General features: G+C 50.3%; 1 protein-coding gene across 1 annotated transcript in view; it reads right to left on the minus strand.

Moving 5' to 3' along the window:
• Positions 1–13,646, minus strand: part of LOC138106996 (TOG array regulator of axonemal microtubules protein 2-like) — a 31,283-nt gene extending 17,637 nt beyond the window's left edge. Inside the window, exons 1-5 of the mRNA XM_069008326.1 lie at positions 13,516–13,646; positions 12,189–12,235; positions 3,169–3,450; positions 1,683–1,771; positions 586–736 (exon numbers count right to left, since the gene is read on the minus strand). Of these exons, the coding sequence (XP_068864427.1) occupies positions 586–736; positions 1,683–1,771; positions 3,169–3,450; positions 12,189–12,235; positions 13,516–13,646 (700 nt within the window). The remainder of the gene's footprint in view (positions 1–585; positions 737–1,682; positions 1,772–3,168; positions 3,451–12,188; positions 12,236–13,515) is intronic.
• Between the last annotated feature and the right edge of the window lie 2,519 nt (positions 13,647–16,165).

Below are 16,165 nucleotides of genomic sequence, written 5' to 3' on the forward strand. Positions count from 1 at the left end.
TGCGTGATGCCCTCGGGCTGAGTGCTGCCTCCTGAGGTCCCTGCTGCTGCCCTGGGGCAGCGCACACAGCACTGCAGTCAGAGCCCCTCAGCCGGGATTCAGTCGGGAACGCTGCTTGCTCCTGGGGCTACAACAGAAGCACTGGCTCGGGGCTTCAGCACAGCTCTACAGCGCCAGCTCCTCAGCAGGGAGTGGTGGGAGAAGGGTCTCTGGGGTTTTCATTAGAAGGAGTTGAATTTTGTTTCTTCCAGGTTGCACCTTGGTTGAAAAGCATTCTTTTGGACCCGCTTTTCCTGGAGGCTGCTAGCCAGGAGAGAGTCTGAAGCCCCAGTGTACTTTGCAAGACAGAATTTTACACTCTGAAGGACTTCAGAGGGGAAGGTGGGAAGCTGATATTCTGTTACTGACTCAGTGAGGCCCTGGGCAAGACACTTCATGCCTCTCCATTTTTCTTTGGGGACCGGAAATACATCCTATGCAAACTCCCACTTGGATGCAAGTGTAACAGCCCCCCGGTCTGAGGGCAACACTGTGCAGAGGGCAAGCGAGTGATCAGAAAGGACCCCAGGTGTAGCAACCACTTACTTGCTGCAGCTGCATCCCCGGGGTCAACTGTCTGTGGAAGCAGCTGCAAGGACGTTTCCTTTTCTCTCTTTGTCTTGATCTCTGTCTCCAAAGGCCCCATTGGATTCCGCTCTAAGTTCCTTTGAGCCAAAATGCACAATGCAGCACGGATCTACATGCAATGGGAATGCATCAGAGACTGTAAGCAGAGACACACAAACCAGACACAACATCTCATCAGGAGCACAGAGTCCATCGAGTTCCACAGTCCTTGATGCAGCTCCATGTACACTCCAATGGTTTCTGAAGAATGTCTCCTGTCCTCACCTTGGCAATTACACACAGTGAGGTGGAACGCTTTATTGCCATAACCTTCCACTGCTCCAAGGTACTGTTTCTCAGCCTATGTCAAGAGGCCCTGCTTGAAGCAAGAAAATCACAGGAGTGCTCCAAGACAGATGAAGAGCCCACGTGACCGCTGGGCAGGCAGTTCCCTTCCTACATGGCAGAAAGAATAAAAACCATGTGCAATACGCAGCAAGGAGGGGTAATTAGCTGTTGCTTAACACTCATGGCCAGGAATTGCAGCCGTTTCTCACTTCTGGCTTCTGAAGGACTCAGCTGCTCTCGGAGATCGTGAGGCCAAAAAGAGGAGTCACGTGAAAACAAGTTGCAGAAACATTGATGTTAATGTGCAGAAAAATTGAGAATGAGAGGGCTGTGAGATACAGCAAGAAAGGTAACCAGGAAAAATCAAACTCTCCCATTTTATTTTGCAGCCTTGCTTACACTCAGCATTAGAATCCTTGCTTCTGTGCTTCCGAGGATGCACTTTGCCCACATTCACTGATGTGTAGCTTGCTCTGCCATTCAGAACTTCTCTACAAGGGCCTTTGCACATAAAGAATGCTTCTGGCATGACCTTAGCACCATCTCCAAACCAGTGACCTTGCCACCACTGGAAATAGCCAAGCAATTGCTCTGGAGCTGTCAAATATATTCCCAAGAGAATCCCCATCCCCCAAGAGTGGAAGATTATGATTTTCAGGGACATTTTGGGCCAAACACTAAACAGTCACTGGAAAGGAAGTCTGCTCATGCCTGTCCTTATCCCTCACCTTTTGAAAGCCATCCTTCAGGGCTTCGGCATTCGTAAGGCCAGCACCGGTGGGGTGATCCGTCTCCTTGGCCTGGCTCAGTGGGAGGCCTGTTAATGGAAGCAAAGGTTCCTGTAAATCTCTGGCACACTTCAAGCCCCCAACAGCGCCACGCTGGGCAACAGGCAAGACAGCTTCCAGACTGCTGAGCTCTGATAAGGCCCAGAGATTGTGTCTGAGAGCAGCAAGGTACATATGCCTAGAACCTCTCCCAATGGATGGGCTACTGCCACAGTGCACTGGCAGCAGACATGGCATTGCTCTGTTGGCCAGCAGAGTGAAACCTCCTGCATGATGAAGGCCTCACCCCTGGGTGCTGGAGAGCCGCTGTGTTTGATAGAGAAGGGCAGAGACGGAGCTTGCTCCTGACAGAGATTCTTATCTGCCCTAATTCATGCTGATTTTAGTACACATCTTCTTCCTGGGTCCTAAAAGAACTCCTGGGTTCTAATACCTGTAAGCATTTAGATCAATATTTTCTTCTCTTTGTTGCAATATTTTAGAGGACATGAAAAGAAAAGCTTAGGATTGCAGGAGTGTTAGCCAAATGTGAATTGTGTTCTTGAAACGGGATCATTTGCTTTTCCCGAGGATTTTCATTCTAAACTGTGTGAGATTGGGCCACTTTCAGGCCAGTCTGACTAAAGGCTGATTTTCCTAATGGAAGTGGAACAATGTAACTCGTTCTGAAATACTCCCCAACAGAGCCCTTAAAACTCAGAGGATGAGTCACTCTTTACATGGCTTCACAGAGGATAAAATCACATGGCAGCAAAGTAGCAAAAAACCAATGTCTTAAATCAGGATTTTTTTCCCTGCAAAATGGTCAGCTTAATAATAAAAAAGAGTTAGATATGGGCTTTGAGGAAGGAGGGCTATTCTGGATTGGGGGCAAGGCCTTGGAAGGTAAGAGCATCTGGGAAGTTAATAGGGAAAAACTACTGACTCCAGGGTAACCTCCTTGGGAGCAGTGCAGTCAGTCCCAAGTGCAAAGTGGAGACACAAAATATAACAGAGGCCACAATGCCACCAACATAAAGCATCTGAAGGTACACTATTTCATTGGAGAGATTCCCAGGTAACTTCTAAAGAGCTGCACAGGGAAACACGCTCCTGCCAGCAGCCACTTGAGGCAGACCAGGGAGACACCCTGACCCACTTCCAGAGAGCCAGCACAGGAACAGCCTGGCCTCCGGGCTGCCCTGGGACAGCAGGGAGCCCAGAGCCCTGTGCTTTCCAGGAATGGCTCAGCTGCACACGCACCCTCCTGCTCCTCTCCCGGCCCCACAGCTGAGCAGCCCTACAGCTACACGGGGCACTGGGAGCTGCACAGCTCATTGCAGGGGGCACATGCAGGGCAGAACTGTTCCCTGGCAATGTGCCCAGGCTCTCTAGGCTGGCACAAGAGCCTTCCTCCCGCCAGAGAGCGGCCCAGCTCCCGCCTTACCTCTTTGTGAGGCTGAGCCATGCTCAGCCTTCACCGTGTCCTCCCTGGCAGTGACCCCGGGGGCAGCGCTGCTCAGCTGCCCCTGCCGGGGCTCCTGGGCCAAGGCCCCCTGAGCAGGCTGCGAGCGGAGACCTGCACTGCCAAGGCCGGGCTTCCGCACGTCAGTTGGCACCAAGCCGAAAAGTTCAGCCAGGTCCCTTGGGAACAGAGGCATCCCAGGTCCTATCACACACCATGAATTTTTTTTCTTCCTCTGGGCTTTTGTTGTAGACTCAGAAGAAGCTGTAGATCAGGTACAAGGGAAGAAGTGAGTTAGTTGAACTCCCACCTTTACAATCACCACAACTAATGGGTGAGGCACTCGAGGGGTGTTTTAATATTGAGAAGATCGCTTTGTTTTTATTTTTCATGAGGCTAGCATCACTATAATTGCTCTGAACTCTATGGAGCTGGCAGGACAGGAGAGAGACATTCCACTACTTTGCTTCTGTGCTGCTCATGGCTCATCCACTACTTGGAAGGGATCCCTTTCCTTCCAAACAGTTGGCAACCCACAGGGGGGTCTCTAGAATTTGACAATTCCACCTAGGAAGTAATTGCTTTCCAAAGCCAGTTTTCAAGGCCTTTGTTTCTGTAACTCCCCCTCAGTTCTCAGCTGGGTTTTGTTGGTGGTTTTTATTTCTCTTTACAACAAAGGCAGTGCTGGGACACAAACAATGGCACCCCGTGTTAGAAGCTGCAGAAGATTTGCAATCAAAATTAGATGTCCCCAGTATTCAAGCAGCCCATATCTGTAGGGAGCACATTGTTCATGCAAACGTTCCAGCTTTTCTCTGCTTTGTTGCTCCAGGGGTTTATTCCCTGCTTTCTCTCCTGCAGAGACACCCAAACCCAACATAAACATGACCTGCCTCAAAATATTTCTGATCTTCGCAGATCCTGACAATTCAAAATTTTCTTAATGGAAATGGCACGGGGCAGGTTAATCTGAAATGCTCTCCAACGGAGCTTTTAAAACTCAGAGAACTAATCATTCTGTACAGGCCTCCACCGATGATAAAATCATGTGGCAGCAGGGCAGTAAAAAGGAATAACTGTCTTAAATCAGGATTTTTTTCCCCTGTAGAATGGTCAGCACAATTATAAAAGCGTAACAGGTAAGCTTTAATGAGATAGCTCATTTCTAGAGCAGAATTAATCCAGCTAAAATGCCACCTTACATACTCAGCAATACTTCTCCGTAGCTGCATTCAGCATTCCAGCTGCATATCAGCAATTACGGAGTCATTCCAAAGGGGCCTTGCCAAGGATTTGGCAGAACTAACCCTGAGGCAAGGGACCAGTGGATCTGATCCCTTTTTCTGCATCAGCAAAATTGTTCCTTCAAATCTCACCTCTCCTATCATTCCACGCCCAGAGATGGCAAAGGAACAACACCACTGTCATTGAGGCTTTGAACTTGAAAGCAGGGGCTGACACACATGCACCAGACACCGCATTTTGTCTGGCACAACTCTTCTTGTCAGGGCTCAGGCAAGGCAGGGAGGGGGGACAGGGCAGAAGCCATCTCCTCCCCCAGCCTCAGCCTGCACTACTGACACGGGCAGAGAGAGTCGGGGAAGAGATTTGCCATCGTGAACCTGCCATAGGTGGCTTTAGGCTTGTGCTGTCAGAGGATGACAAACTCTGGTCCTGCATAGGCTGCATCCATTTGGAAGTCTCCTTCCCCTTAATTGGAACATTAACAAGGCCTTTCTGTCTAAGGAGGTTTCCCTATTTCTCCCCATGCAAAACCAGGCAATGTCCATGAATCTCCTTCAGATCGCAAAGGCTTCAGCACAGAAACTGCCCCAAGGGAAGGTGTCCTCCTTCAAAGGCAGGAGGAAGGAGTGGGAACATTTCTCCTTTCATGCTAAATGTCTTTTTTTCTCTACTAATTATGACCTTAGAAAGGGTGCAGGGAGATGAAAGGCATGTGCAGGATGGAGAGGAATGTTTTCTTTTCCTGTGGCACATTTCCCAAGCCCCAAGGTACCAGTGCAGCTCCTGGAGTAATTTTCGCTGCACCACCGGAGCACACTCCCAGTGACCAGGCTCTGGGAGAGTCCACTGAGCCCATCAAGGAATTCAAAGGAATTTGAAGAAATTTAAACCAGGATGGTTTTCAACCAAACTGTCCCAATGCCACCCCTGGGTCAGCATTCCAATGGTCATTTTAGGACAGACATGCCCTGTACCTACTTGCATGTTCAGAGTTCTTCTCTTTGCTTCTGCTGCTGGATCTTGGCCTTGAGAAAATGGAGGACAAAAGAACATATGAGCAGGTAGAAAGAGAAGGGCATGGAATGTGTGTAGCATCAAAGGAGGCAAACCTTCTTAGCACGGTCCCCCTGATGAAGGAGGAAATGCAACACATAAACCCAACTGCAAAACTGCAAGCCAACACAACTGCAAACCCAATTGCAAAGCTGATGAATTGTCCTTAAGCTTTCAGTTGCTGGAGTCCCACAGAGCTTGCCAAGCTCTGGCTGAAACACAGCAGTCATTCTTCAACTTGCATCAGACCTGCCCAGTTCTCTCCTTTTGGAGCCAAGTGGCTCCTACAGCCTCTGTGAAGCAGCAAGAGCTGCTGAGCTGAGACACAAGTCTGTATGGAGGGCAGCTACTTTTGTTCTCCTGACAAAGCTTGACTTTGCCTGCTCATGCCTTACACTGGTGACAGTCTCGGGCTACATGGGGTCATAGCACTGCTCTCTCCTGAGAATGACAGTACACCTGCTTGCTCTTTCAAGGACAAAAAGGCCTTTTTCAGCTCAGCACCTAGGTAAGGATATTCAGATTGCACTTTAAAAGCCCTACGGATGCTTTTCAATTGGAATGATACTTCTGTGACTCCTTCCTTATCCTTGTCACTAGGATAAGCTTGACAGCTACATTTTCTCACACCTATATCCAAGCTAATATCTTTGCATCAGGTACAGTCCTATAACTCTTCTCTAGCACCTTGCCCTCTTTGATCTTAAGCCCAGATCGAAATACTAGACATCAATCAGATTATACATCTGTACCCCAAGTTTTATCTGGGCTCTGGTTTCACGGTGGAGGCCCAGGCACAGAGAAGTCACGCCTGACATTTACAGAAGCAGCACCTGAATTTGCAGACACCTCCTCAGTAGCCAATATTTGCCCTGACATATTCTCATGGCCGCAGAAGTTGACAGTCAAGGATCACAGTATTCAAAGAACTGCAGTATCCAGATCCATGCAATACAGTTCCCAAATGACACCACAAACACCACAGAGGGAATCAGCAGCCAAGTCTTCTCCTCCAGCAGAGGACCTGTTTTGAGGAGCTCTTAAGCCCTGCCTCCTCTTCCCCACAACCACCTCTGCTCTTAGGGCATATGGTGTTGGGTTTGCCATTGCGCTGGATCACCACAGATGGGCAAAATGGGGAATACACGGAGGTTTGCCTAAATACATGGGAGAGATGACTGTGGAAAATAACCTCACAAAACAAGAAGAGCGAGGGGAACAGCACACTGGAGCAGCAGACACCTTGGCTTACCTCATCTCCGGGGACTCCTGGAAATCCAGCTGCAGAGAGCTTGGGACAGACGCTGCCGCACTGCTCACAGGGGGACTCACTGCCTTGCATCTTGGGGGGATCAAAGGTGGTCCCAATGACCCCTTCTTCATATCCCCACCGCTGGAAAACAGCAAGGAAGCCTGCAAAGAGTAGAACACAGTACTCCTCAGATCAAGCATCCAGCCTTGCCCCCATTCATGCCTGAAGACATTTAGCCATGCTCTTAGCTGGGACCTGGCAGAAATGTCAAACTGATGGAGCAGCTTGGTCTTTGTCATACATGAAGTCCCTAATTAAGTTTGGTCTTTGCATGTTAAGTGCCTTAATTAGTTAATTTTGAATTAAACAGTTCTTTAGATTAAATGATAAAGTTAACCCATCAGCCCAGGTACAAAAATCAAGCTTTATTAGTAGTGTTTTTACTTGTTCAAAGCAGTTTGTCTGTACTAGTCCCAGTTAAAATTCCCAGTTAAAAGTTTACTAGTTAAAAATCCCTTTTTCAAACTCCAAACTACTTGTACACAGTAAGAGTTGTTTTTCCTATGTTCATTGTTTATTTTTATAAGTGTTTTAAGAAGTATTGAATGTATTTTAATGGTTTTTTTAAAGTTTTGCTTTGCACTTTAGTCTTGGGACTAACTCCAAAACCCCAGTTCCTAACAGCCAATTGCTATTTTTAGCCCCATAGCCGTTATTCTGCAAGTAAGCTCCATAGCAACCTGAATCTTAATGAGGGCATGTTACCACCCTTACTTCAACTGCTGCTACCCCCCTAACGACGACAAGCCATTGGTAGACAGAGATGATCTGTCAAAAAGAAAGCACCAATCACTTGAGACCAAAGGGGTGTGCTATGGGCGGGCTGTGGGCGGGCTGTGGGCGGATTGGGGCGGAGCAAAGGCACTAGAAAACAACGAGGCAGCCATCAGAGCAGTGCAGATCACTGCAGATCAGCTGTGGTGAGTGCCAGTGCTGGGTACTTAAGCCTGACTCCTATCTAGGAGCCTTTAATAATTTTTTTTTTCCTTTTGACTTTTAGACTAGCTAAAAGTCAGCCCAGCACTGCAAGTTTTCTTTCCACCAGAGGTCCAGAGCTGTTAAAGCCTGAAGATCTCTTAATCCCTGCGCTCCTGGGGCATACCTCCTGAGCCACTAGGATCCCAAATTTTTATATTTTTCTAATTTCTGTAATTTTTCAATTTTTCTATTTTTAATAAATTATTTTAATTTTTACTAAGAGTTGTCTCATTCGTCACAGTCTTGGACAGGGAATGGAAATGGAAGTGGTGAGTGAGAGACCATGTCCCACATTTGCCACTTCTATCCCTGTGCTCACTTCTCTGGAAATAAGGCTGGATTGCCAGCTGGCATCCACATGTTTGGCACCAAGATGTTCTGTGGTGCCACTGCTTCCACTGGCCTTTTGGATCGTATGGGAATGGGCTTGGATCCCTGTCCCTAAAGCACCTAACAGCCAGTGCTGATCTCCAGCCAAGCCCCCACAAAGCCATTCTGCAGGATGTCCAAACCTGCTTTTCTCAAGCCCCTCCTTTCTGCTGCTGCTTCCCTTCCCTCGTACAGTTCCCCAGCAGCCTTTGAGCCCCGATGCTGCTGAGCTCTGGGGATGCTCGGTGCTCTCCAGCTCCCACACATCCATCATCTCAGGCTCACTGGCATTTAGGAAGATCCACAGAGCTCCCTGCCCTGCTGCTCTCTGGAAGGCCTCTTCCTGCCCAAGTTGCTCCAGGGCCCCCATGCCATGTCCAGCAAGGCGGGTGGAGGCAGCGGGGGCAGATGCACACCCTTCCTTAGTATCCCATTGTCCCTGGCACAGCTAAAGAGCCAAACCAGGCCCTGTTCAAACTTCAGCGGAAGGATCACTTCCTGTCAGGGATACGCTGGGCCCTTTCTCAGCAAGGCTGGAATCAAGTACACAAGCCTTGGGTTGGACATTCTGTTTACCAAAGCTGTTGCTCATCCGCCTCCTCCTGCACCCCACGGCAAACCCAAAACAACTGCAGGTCCTGGCCCTGCTGCAAAGGCAGTCGTGGGGGTGGGCTCTGGACTGCTCTCCCCATGGCCACCTGCCATCCCTTCCCTCTGGACAAAGCTATGCACGATTGCACAAAGCTGCCCAGAAGCTGATGAAGTCTAGAAATAGCATCAGAGACAACTGGGCACAAGGGCATGGCTGTACAACTCAAAAGCTGACACAACCTGGAACTGACTTTGCAGGTCTGCCTGTTCCAGCAAACACCTTTCTCCGTCCAAACAGGACACAGCTGACAGAAAATACCACCAAGACACAGAGATGGTTCACACATACCCGTAGTTCACTAAATGTAGAAGGATTGGTTCACAAGATTGGCCAACTTCAGCTGCTCTGACTGCCTGTTGGTGTTTTCTCAGCCATAAGACAGAGCAGGAGCCACAAGAGAGCCCCAAAACCATGCAAAGACCTCCCCTGCTACTGATACACGCTGAGGACATGACGCCTGCACTACACACCCACTGCAAAGACAGCCTGAAGTGCAGTGTCCTGCTGAGCTCTCCCTTTGCTCAGCTGCTTCCCTGGGCTCACACCACAGCAAAAGATCTCAGAGCTCTGCCTACAGCACATAAACTGGAAATCCACCAGACAGGACTTAGGTTGGTCCTTACCGTATGTCCTTTTCCCTCTGAACTCAGCTCCTGCTGTTTTCTTCTGTCATCACCATTGCCAGTGATAGTTTTCCCATTCTCCTGCTCTCCGCTACATATTTTGTTGGTGTTAGAAGAAGGAGAGCTCTTCTGGATGGGAGGCAATGGCTTGGAGGGAAGGAGCATGGAGGGAGATGCCACGGTAAACTTCTTGGCAAGAGTGTAGCCAGTCAGTCCTGCAAAATGGAGACACAAAATATAACAGAGGCCACAATGCCAACATAAAGCATCTGAAGCTACACTATTTCGCTGGAGAGAGTCCCTGGAAACTTCTAAAGAGCTGCACAGGGAAACACGCTCCTGCCAGCAGCCACTTGAGGCAGACCAGGGAGACACCCTGACCCACTTCCAGAGAGCCAGCACAGGAACAGCCTGGCCTCCGGGCTGCCCTGGGACAGCAGGGAGCCCAGAGCCCTGTGCTTTCCAGGAATGGCTCAGCTGCACACGCACCCTCCTGCTCCTCTCCCGGCCCCACAGCTGAGCAGCCCTACAGCTACACGGGGCACTGGGAGCTGCACAGCTCATTGCAGGGGGCACTTGCAGGGCAGAACTGTTCCCTGGCAATGTGCCCAGGCTCTCTAGGCTGGCACAAGAGCCTTCCTCCCGCCAGAGAGCGGCCCAGTTCCCGCCTTACCTCTTTGTGAGGCTGAGCCATGCTCAGCCTTCACCGTGTCCTCCCTGGCAGTGACCCCGGGGGCAGCGCTGCTCAGCTGCCCCTGCCGGGGCTCCTGGGCCAAGGCCCCCTGAGCAGGCTGCGAGCGGAGACCTGCACTGCCAAGCCTGGGGGTCTGCACAGCATCCTTGCAGCCAGGCAGGGGCGGGAGGGCACCAGGGTGGGGAGGCCACACAGGGCCCTCCTTAGGCATGGTCTCCATCCACTTCTTCCTTGAGGTTTTGTCTCCAGAAGAAGCTGTAGATCAGGTACAAGGGAAGAAGTGAGTTAGTTCAACTCCCACCTTTACAATCATGGGTGAGGCATTCAAGGGGATATTTAAATATTGAGAAGATCCCTTTTATTTTTCATGAGGCTAGCATCACTATAATTGCTCTGAACTCTATGGAGCTGGCAGGACAGGAGAGAGACATTCCACTACTTTTAGTTCTGTGCTGCTCATAGCTCATCCACTATTTTGGGATCCCTTTCCTTCCAAACAGTTGGCAACCCACAGGGGTCTCTAAAATTTGACAATTCAGTCTAGGAAGTAATTGCTTTCCCAAGCCAGTTTTCAAGGCCTTTGTTTCTGTAACTCCCCCTCAGTTCTCGGCTGGGTTTTGTTGGTGGTTTTTATTTCTCTTTACAACAAAGGCAGTGCTGGGACACAAACAATGGCACCCCATGTTAGAAGCTGCAGAAGCTTTGCACTCCCCATGAGATGTCCCCAATACTTAAGTAGCCTGTATCTGTTGGGAACAAATGGCTCATCCAAACATCCCACTTTTGCTCTAATTCATTGTTCCAGGCATTTATTGCTTGCTTTCTTTTCTGCAAAGAAACTGGAACCCAACACAAACATGACCTGCCTCAGAATGTTTCTGATCATGGCGGTTCCTGACAATTCAAAATTTTCTCAATGGAAGTGGCATAGGGCAGGTCATAAAAAGAAGACCTGTCTTAAATCTGGATTTTTTTCCTCCTGTAGAACGGTCAGGTCAATATTAAAAGAGATAGCTCATTTCTACTCCAGAATTAATCCAGAAATGCCACCTTACATACTCAACAATACTTCTCCGTAGCTGCATTCAGCATTCCAGCTGCATATCAGCAATTACGGAGTCATTCCAAAGGGGCCTTGCCAAGGATTTGGCAGAACTAACCCTGAGGCAAGGGACCAGTGGATCTGATCCCTTTTTCTGCATCAGCAAAATTGTTCCTTCAAATCTCACCTCTCCTATCATTCCACGCCCAGAGATGGCAAAGGAACAACACCACTGTCATTGAGGCTTTGAACTTGAAAGCAGGGGCTGACACACATGCACCAGACACTGCATTTTGTCTGGCACAACTCTTCTTGTCAGGGCTCAGGCAAGGCAGGGAGGGGGGACAGGGCAGAAGCCATCTCCTCCCCCAGCCTCAGCCTGCACTACTGACACGGGCAGAGAGAGTCGGGGAAGAGATTTGCCATCGTGAACCTGCCATAGGTGGCTTTAGGCTTGTGCTGTCAGAGGATGACAAACTCTGGTCCTGCATAGGCTGCATCCATTTGGAAGTCTCCTTCCCCTTAATTGGAACATTAACAAGGCCTTTCTGTCTAAGGAGGTTTCCCTATTTCTCCCCATGCAAAACCAGGCAATGTCCATGAATCTCCTTCAGATCGCAAAGGCTTCAGCACAGAAACTGCCCCAAGGGAAGGTGTCCTCCTTCAAAGGCAGGAGGAAGGAGTGGGAACATTTCTCCTTTCATGCTAAATGTCTTTTTTTCTCTACTAATTATGACCTTAGAAAGGGTGCAGGGAGATGAAAGGCATGTGCAGGATGGAGAGGAATGTTTTCTTTTCCTGTGGCACATTTCCCAAGCCCCAAGGTACCAGTGCAGCTCCTGGAGTAATTTTCACTGCACCACCGGAGCACACTCCCAGTGACCAGGCTCTGGGAGAGTCCACTGAGCCCATCAAGGAATTCAAAGGAATTTGAAGAAATTTAAACCAGGATGGTTTTCAACCAAACTGTCCCAATGCCACCCCTGGGTCAGCATTCCAATGGTCATTTTAGGACAGACATGCCCTGTACCTACTTGCATGTTCAGAGTTCTTCTCTTTGCTTCTGCTGCTGGATCTTGGCCTTGAGAAAATGAAGGAGAAAAGAACATATGAGCAGGTAGAAAGAGAAGGGCATGGAATGTGTGTAGCAACAAAGGAGGCAAACCTTCTTAGCACGGTCCCCCTGATGAAGGAGGAAATGCAACACATAAACCCAACTGCAAAACTGCAAACCAACCCAACTGCAAACCCAGTTGCAAAGCTGATGAATTGTCCTTAAGCTTTCAGTTGCTGGAGTCCCACAGAGCTTGCCAAGCTCCGGCTGAAACACAGCAGTCATTCTTCAACTTGCATCAGACCTGCCCAGTTCTCTCCTTTTGGAGCCAAGTGGCTCCTACAGCCTCTGTGAAGCAGCAAGAGCTGCTGAGCTGAGACACAAGTCTGTATGGAGGGCAGCTACTTTTGTTCTCCTGACAAAGCTTGACTTTGCCTGCTCATGCCTTACACTGGTGACAGTCTCGGGCTACATGGGGTCATAGCACTGCTCTCTCCTGAGAATGACAGTACACCTGCTTGCTCTTTCAAGGACAAAAAGGCCTTTTCCAACTCAGCTGCTAGGTAAGGATATTCAGATTGCACTTTAAAAGCCCTACGGATGCTTTTCAATTGGAATGATACTTCTGTGACTCCTTCCTTATCCTTGTCACTAGGATAAGCTTGACAGCTACATTTTCTCACACCTATATCCAAGCTAATATCTTTGCATCAGGTACAGTCCTATAACTCTTCTCTAGCACCTTGCCCTCTTTGATCTTAAGCCCAGATCGAAATACTAGACATCGATCAGATTATACATCTGTACCCCAAGTTTTATCTGGGCTCTGGTTTCACGGTGGAGGCCCAGGCACAGAGAAGTCACGCCTGACATTTACAGAAGCAGCACCTGAATTTGCAGACACCTCCTCAGTAGCCAATATTTGCCCTGACATATTCTCATGGCCGCAGAAGTTGACAGTCAAGGATCACAGTATTCAAAGAACTGCAGTATCCAGATCCATGCAATACAGTTCCCAAATGACACCACAAACACCACAGAGGGAATCAGCAGCCAAGTCTTCTCCTCCAGCAGAGGACCTGTTTTGAGGAGCTCTTAAGCCCTGCCTCCTCTTCCCCACAACCACCTCTGCTCTTAGGGCATATGGTGTTGGGTTTGCCATTGCGCTGGATCACCACAGATGGGCAAAATGGGGAATACACGGAGGTTTGCCTAAATACATGGGAGAGATGACTGTGGAAAATAACCTCACAAGACTGAAAGAGCGAGAGGAACAGCACACTGGAGCAGCAGACACCTTGGCTTACCTCATCTCCGGGGACTCCTGGAAATCCAGCTGCAGAGAGCTTGGGACAGACGCTGCCGCACTGCTCACAGGGGGACTCACTGCCTTGCGTATTGGGGGGATCAAAGGTGGTCCCAATGACCCCTTCTTCATATCCCCACCGCTGGAAAACAGCAAGGAAGCCTGCAAAGAGTAGAACACAGTACTCCTCAGATCAAGCATCCAGCCTTGCCCCCATTCATGCCTGAAGACATTTAGCCATGCTGTTAGCTGGGACCTGGCAGAAATGTCAAACTGATGGAGCAGCTTGGTCTAGGACAGGGAATGGAAAGGGAAGTGGTGAGTGAGAGACCATGTCCCACATTTGCCACTTCTATCCCTGTGCTCACTTCTCTGGAAATATGGCTGGATTGCCAGCTGGCATCCACATGTTTGGCACCAAGATGTCCTGTGGTGCCACTGCCTCCACTGGCCTTTTGGATCGTATGGGAATGGGCTTGGATCCCTGTCCCTAAAGCACCTAACAGCCAGTGCTGATCTCCAGCCAAGCCCCCACAAAGCCATTCTGCAGGATGTCCAAACCTGCTTTTCTCAAGCCCCTCCTTTCTGCTGCTGCTTCCCTTCCCTCGTACAGTTCCCCAGCAGCCTTTGAGCCCCGATGCTGCTGAGCTCTGGGGATGCTCGGTGCTCTCCAGCTCCCACACATCCATCATCTCAGGCTCACTGGCATTTAGGAAGATCCACAGAGCTCCCTGCCCTGCTGCTCTCTGGAAGGCCTCTGCCGGCCCAAGTTGCTCCAGGGCCCCCATGCCATGTCCAGCAAGGTGGGTGGAGGCAGCGGGGGCAGATGCACACCCTTCCTTAGTATCCCATTGCCCCTGGCACAGCTAAAGAGCCAAACCAGGCCCTGTTCAAACTTCAGCGGAAGGATCACTTCCTGTCAGGGATACGCTGGGCCCTTTCTCAGCAAGGCTGGAATCAAGTACACAAGCCTTGGGTTGGACATTCTGTTTACCAAAGCTGTTGTTCATCCGCCTCCTCCTGCACCCCACGGCAAACCCAAAACAACTGCAGGTCCTGGCCTTGCTGCAAAGGCAATCGTGGGGGTGGGCTCTGGACTGCTCTCCCCATGGCCACCTGCCATCCCTTCCCTCTGGACAAAGCCATGCCAGATTGCACAAAGCTGCCCAGAAGCTGATGAAGTCTAGAAATAGCATCAGAGACAACTGGGCACAAGGGCATGGCTGTACAACTCAAAAGCTGACACAACCTGGAACTGACTTTGCAGGTCTGCCTGTTCCAGCAAACACCTTTCTCCGTCCAAACAGGACACAGCTGACAGAAAACACCACCAAGACACACAGATGGTTCACACATACCCGTAGTTCACTAAATGTAGAAGGATTGGTTCACAAGATTGGCCAACTTCAGCTGCTCTGACTGCCTGTTGGTGTTTTCTCAGCCATAAGACAGAGCAGGAGCCACAAGAGAGCCCCAAAACCATTCAAAGACCTCCCCTGCTACTGATACACGCTGAGGACATGACGCCTGCCCTACACACCCACTGCAAAGACAGCCTGAAGTGCAGTGTCCTGCTGAGCTCTCCCTTTGCTCAGCTGCTTCCCTGGGCTCACACCACAGCAAAAGCTCTCAGAGCTCTGCCTACAGCACATAAACTGGAAATCCACCAGACAGGACTTAGGTTGGTCCTTACCGTATGTCCTTTTCCCTCTGAACTCAGCTCCTGCTGTTTTCTACTGTCGTCACCATTGCCAGTGATAGTTTTCCCATTCTCCTGCTCTCCGCTACATATTTTGTTGGTGTTAGAAGAAGGAGAGCTCTTCTGGATGGGAGGCAATGGCTTGGAGGGAAGGAGCATAGAGGGAGATGCCACGGTAAACTTCTTGGCAAGAGTGTAGCCAGTCAGTCCTGCAAAATGGAGACACAAAATATAACAGAAGCCACAATGCCAACATAAAGCATCTGAAGCTACGTATTTAATGGGACAGACCACCTGGAAACTTCTAAAGAGCTGCACAGGGAAACACGCTCCTGCCAGCAGCCACTTGAGGCAGACCAGGGAGACACCCTGACCCACTTCCAGAGAGCCAGCACAGGAACAGCCTGGCCTCTGGGCTGCCCTGGGACAGCAGGGAGCCCAGAGCCCTGTGCTTTCCAGGAATGGCTCAGCTGCACACGCACCCTCCTGCTCCTCTCCCGGCCCCACAGCTGAGCAGCCCTACAGCTACACGGGGCACTGGGAGCTGCACAGCTCATTGCAGGGGGCACATGCAGGGCAGAACTGTTCCCTGGCAATGTGCCCAGGCTCTCTAGGCTGGCACAAGAGCCTTCCTCCCGCCAGAGAGCGGCCCAGCTCCCGCCTTACCTCTTTGTGAGGCTGAGCCATGCTCAGCCTTCACCGTGTCCTCCCTGGCAGTGACCCCGGGGGCAGCGCTGCTCAGCTGCCCCTGCCGGGGCTCCTGGGCCAAGGCCCCCTGAGCAGGCTGCGAGCGGAGACCTGCACTGCCAAGCCTGGGGGTCTGCACAGCATCCTTGCAGCCAGGCAGGGGCGGGAGGGCACCAGGGTGGGGAGGCCACACAGGGCCCTCCTTAGGCATGGTCTCCATCCACTTCTTCCTTGAGGTTTTGTCTCCAGAAGAAGCTGTAGATCA

The sequence above is a fragment of the Aphelocoma coerulescens genome, chromosome 3 (assembly GCF_041296385.1).
Source record: "Aphelocoma coerulescens isolate FSJ_1873_10779 chromosome 3, UR_Acoe_1.0, whole genome shotgun sequence".
Taxonomy (NCBI): Eukaryota; Metazoa; Chordata; class Aves; order Passeriformes; family Corvidae; genus Aphelocoma; species Aphelocoma coerulescens.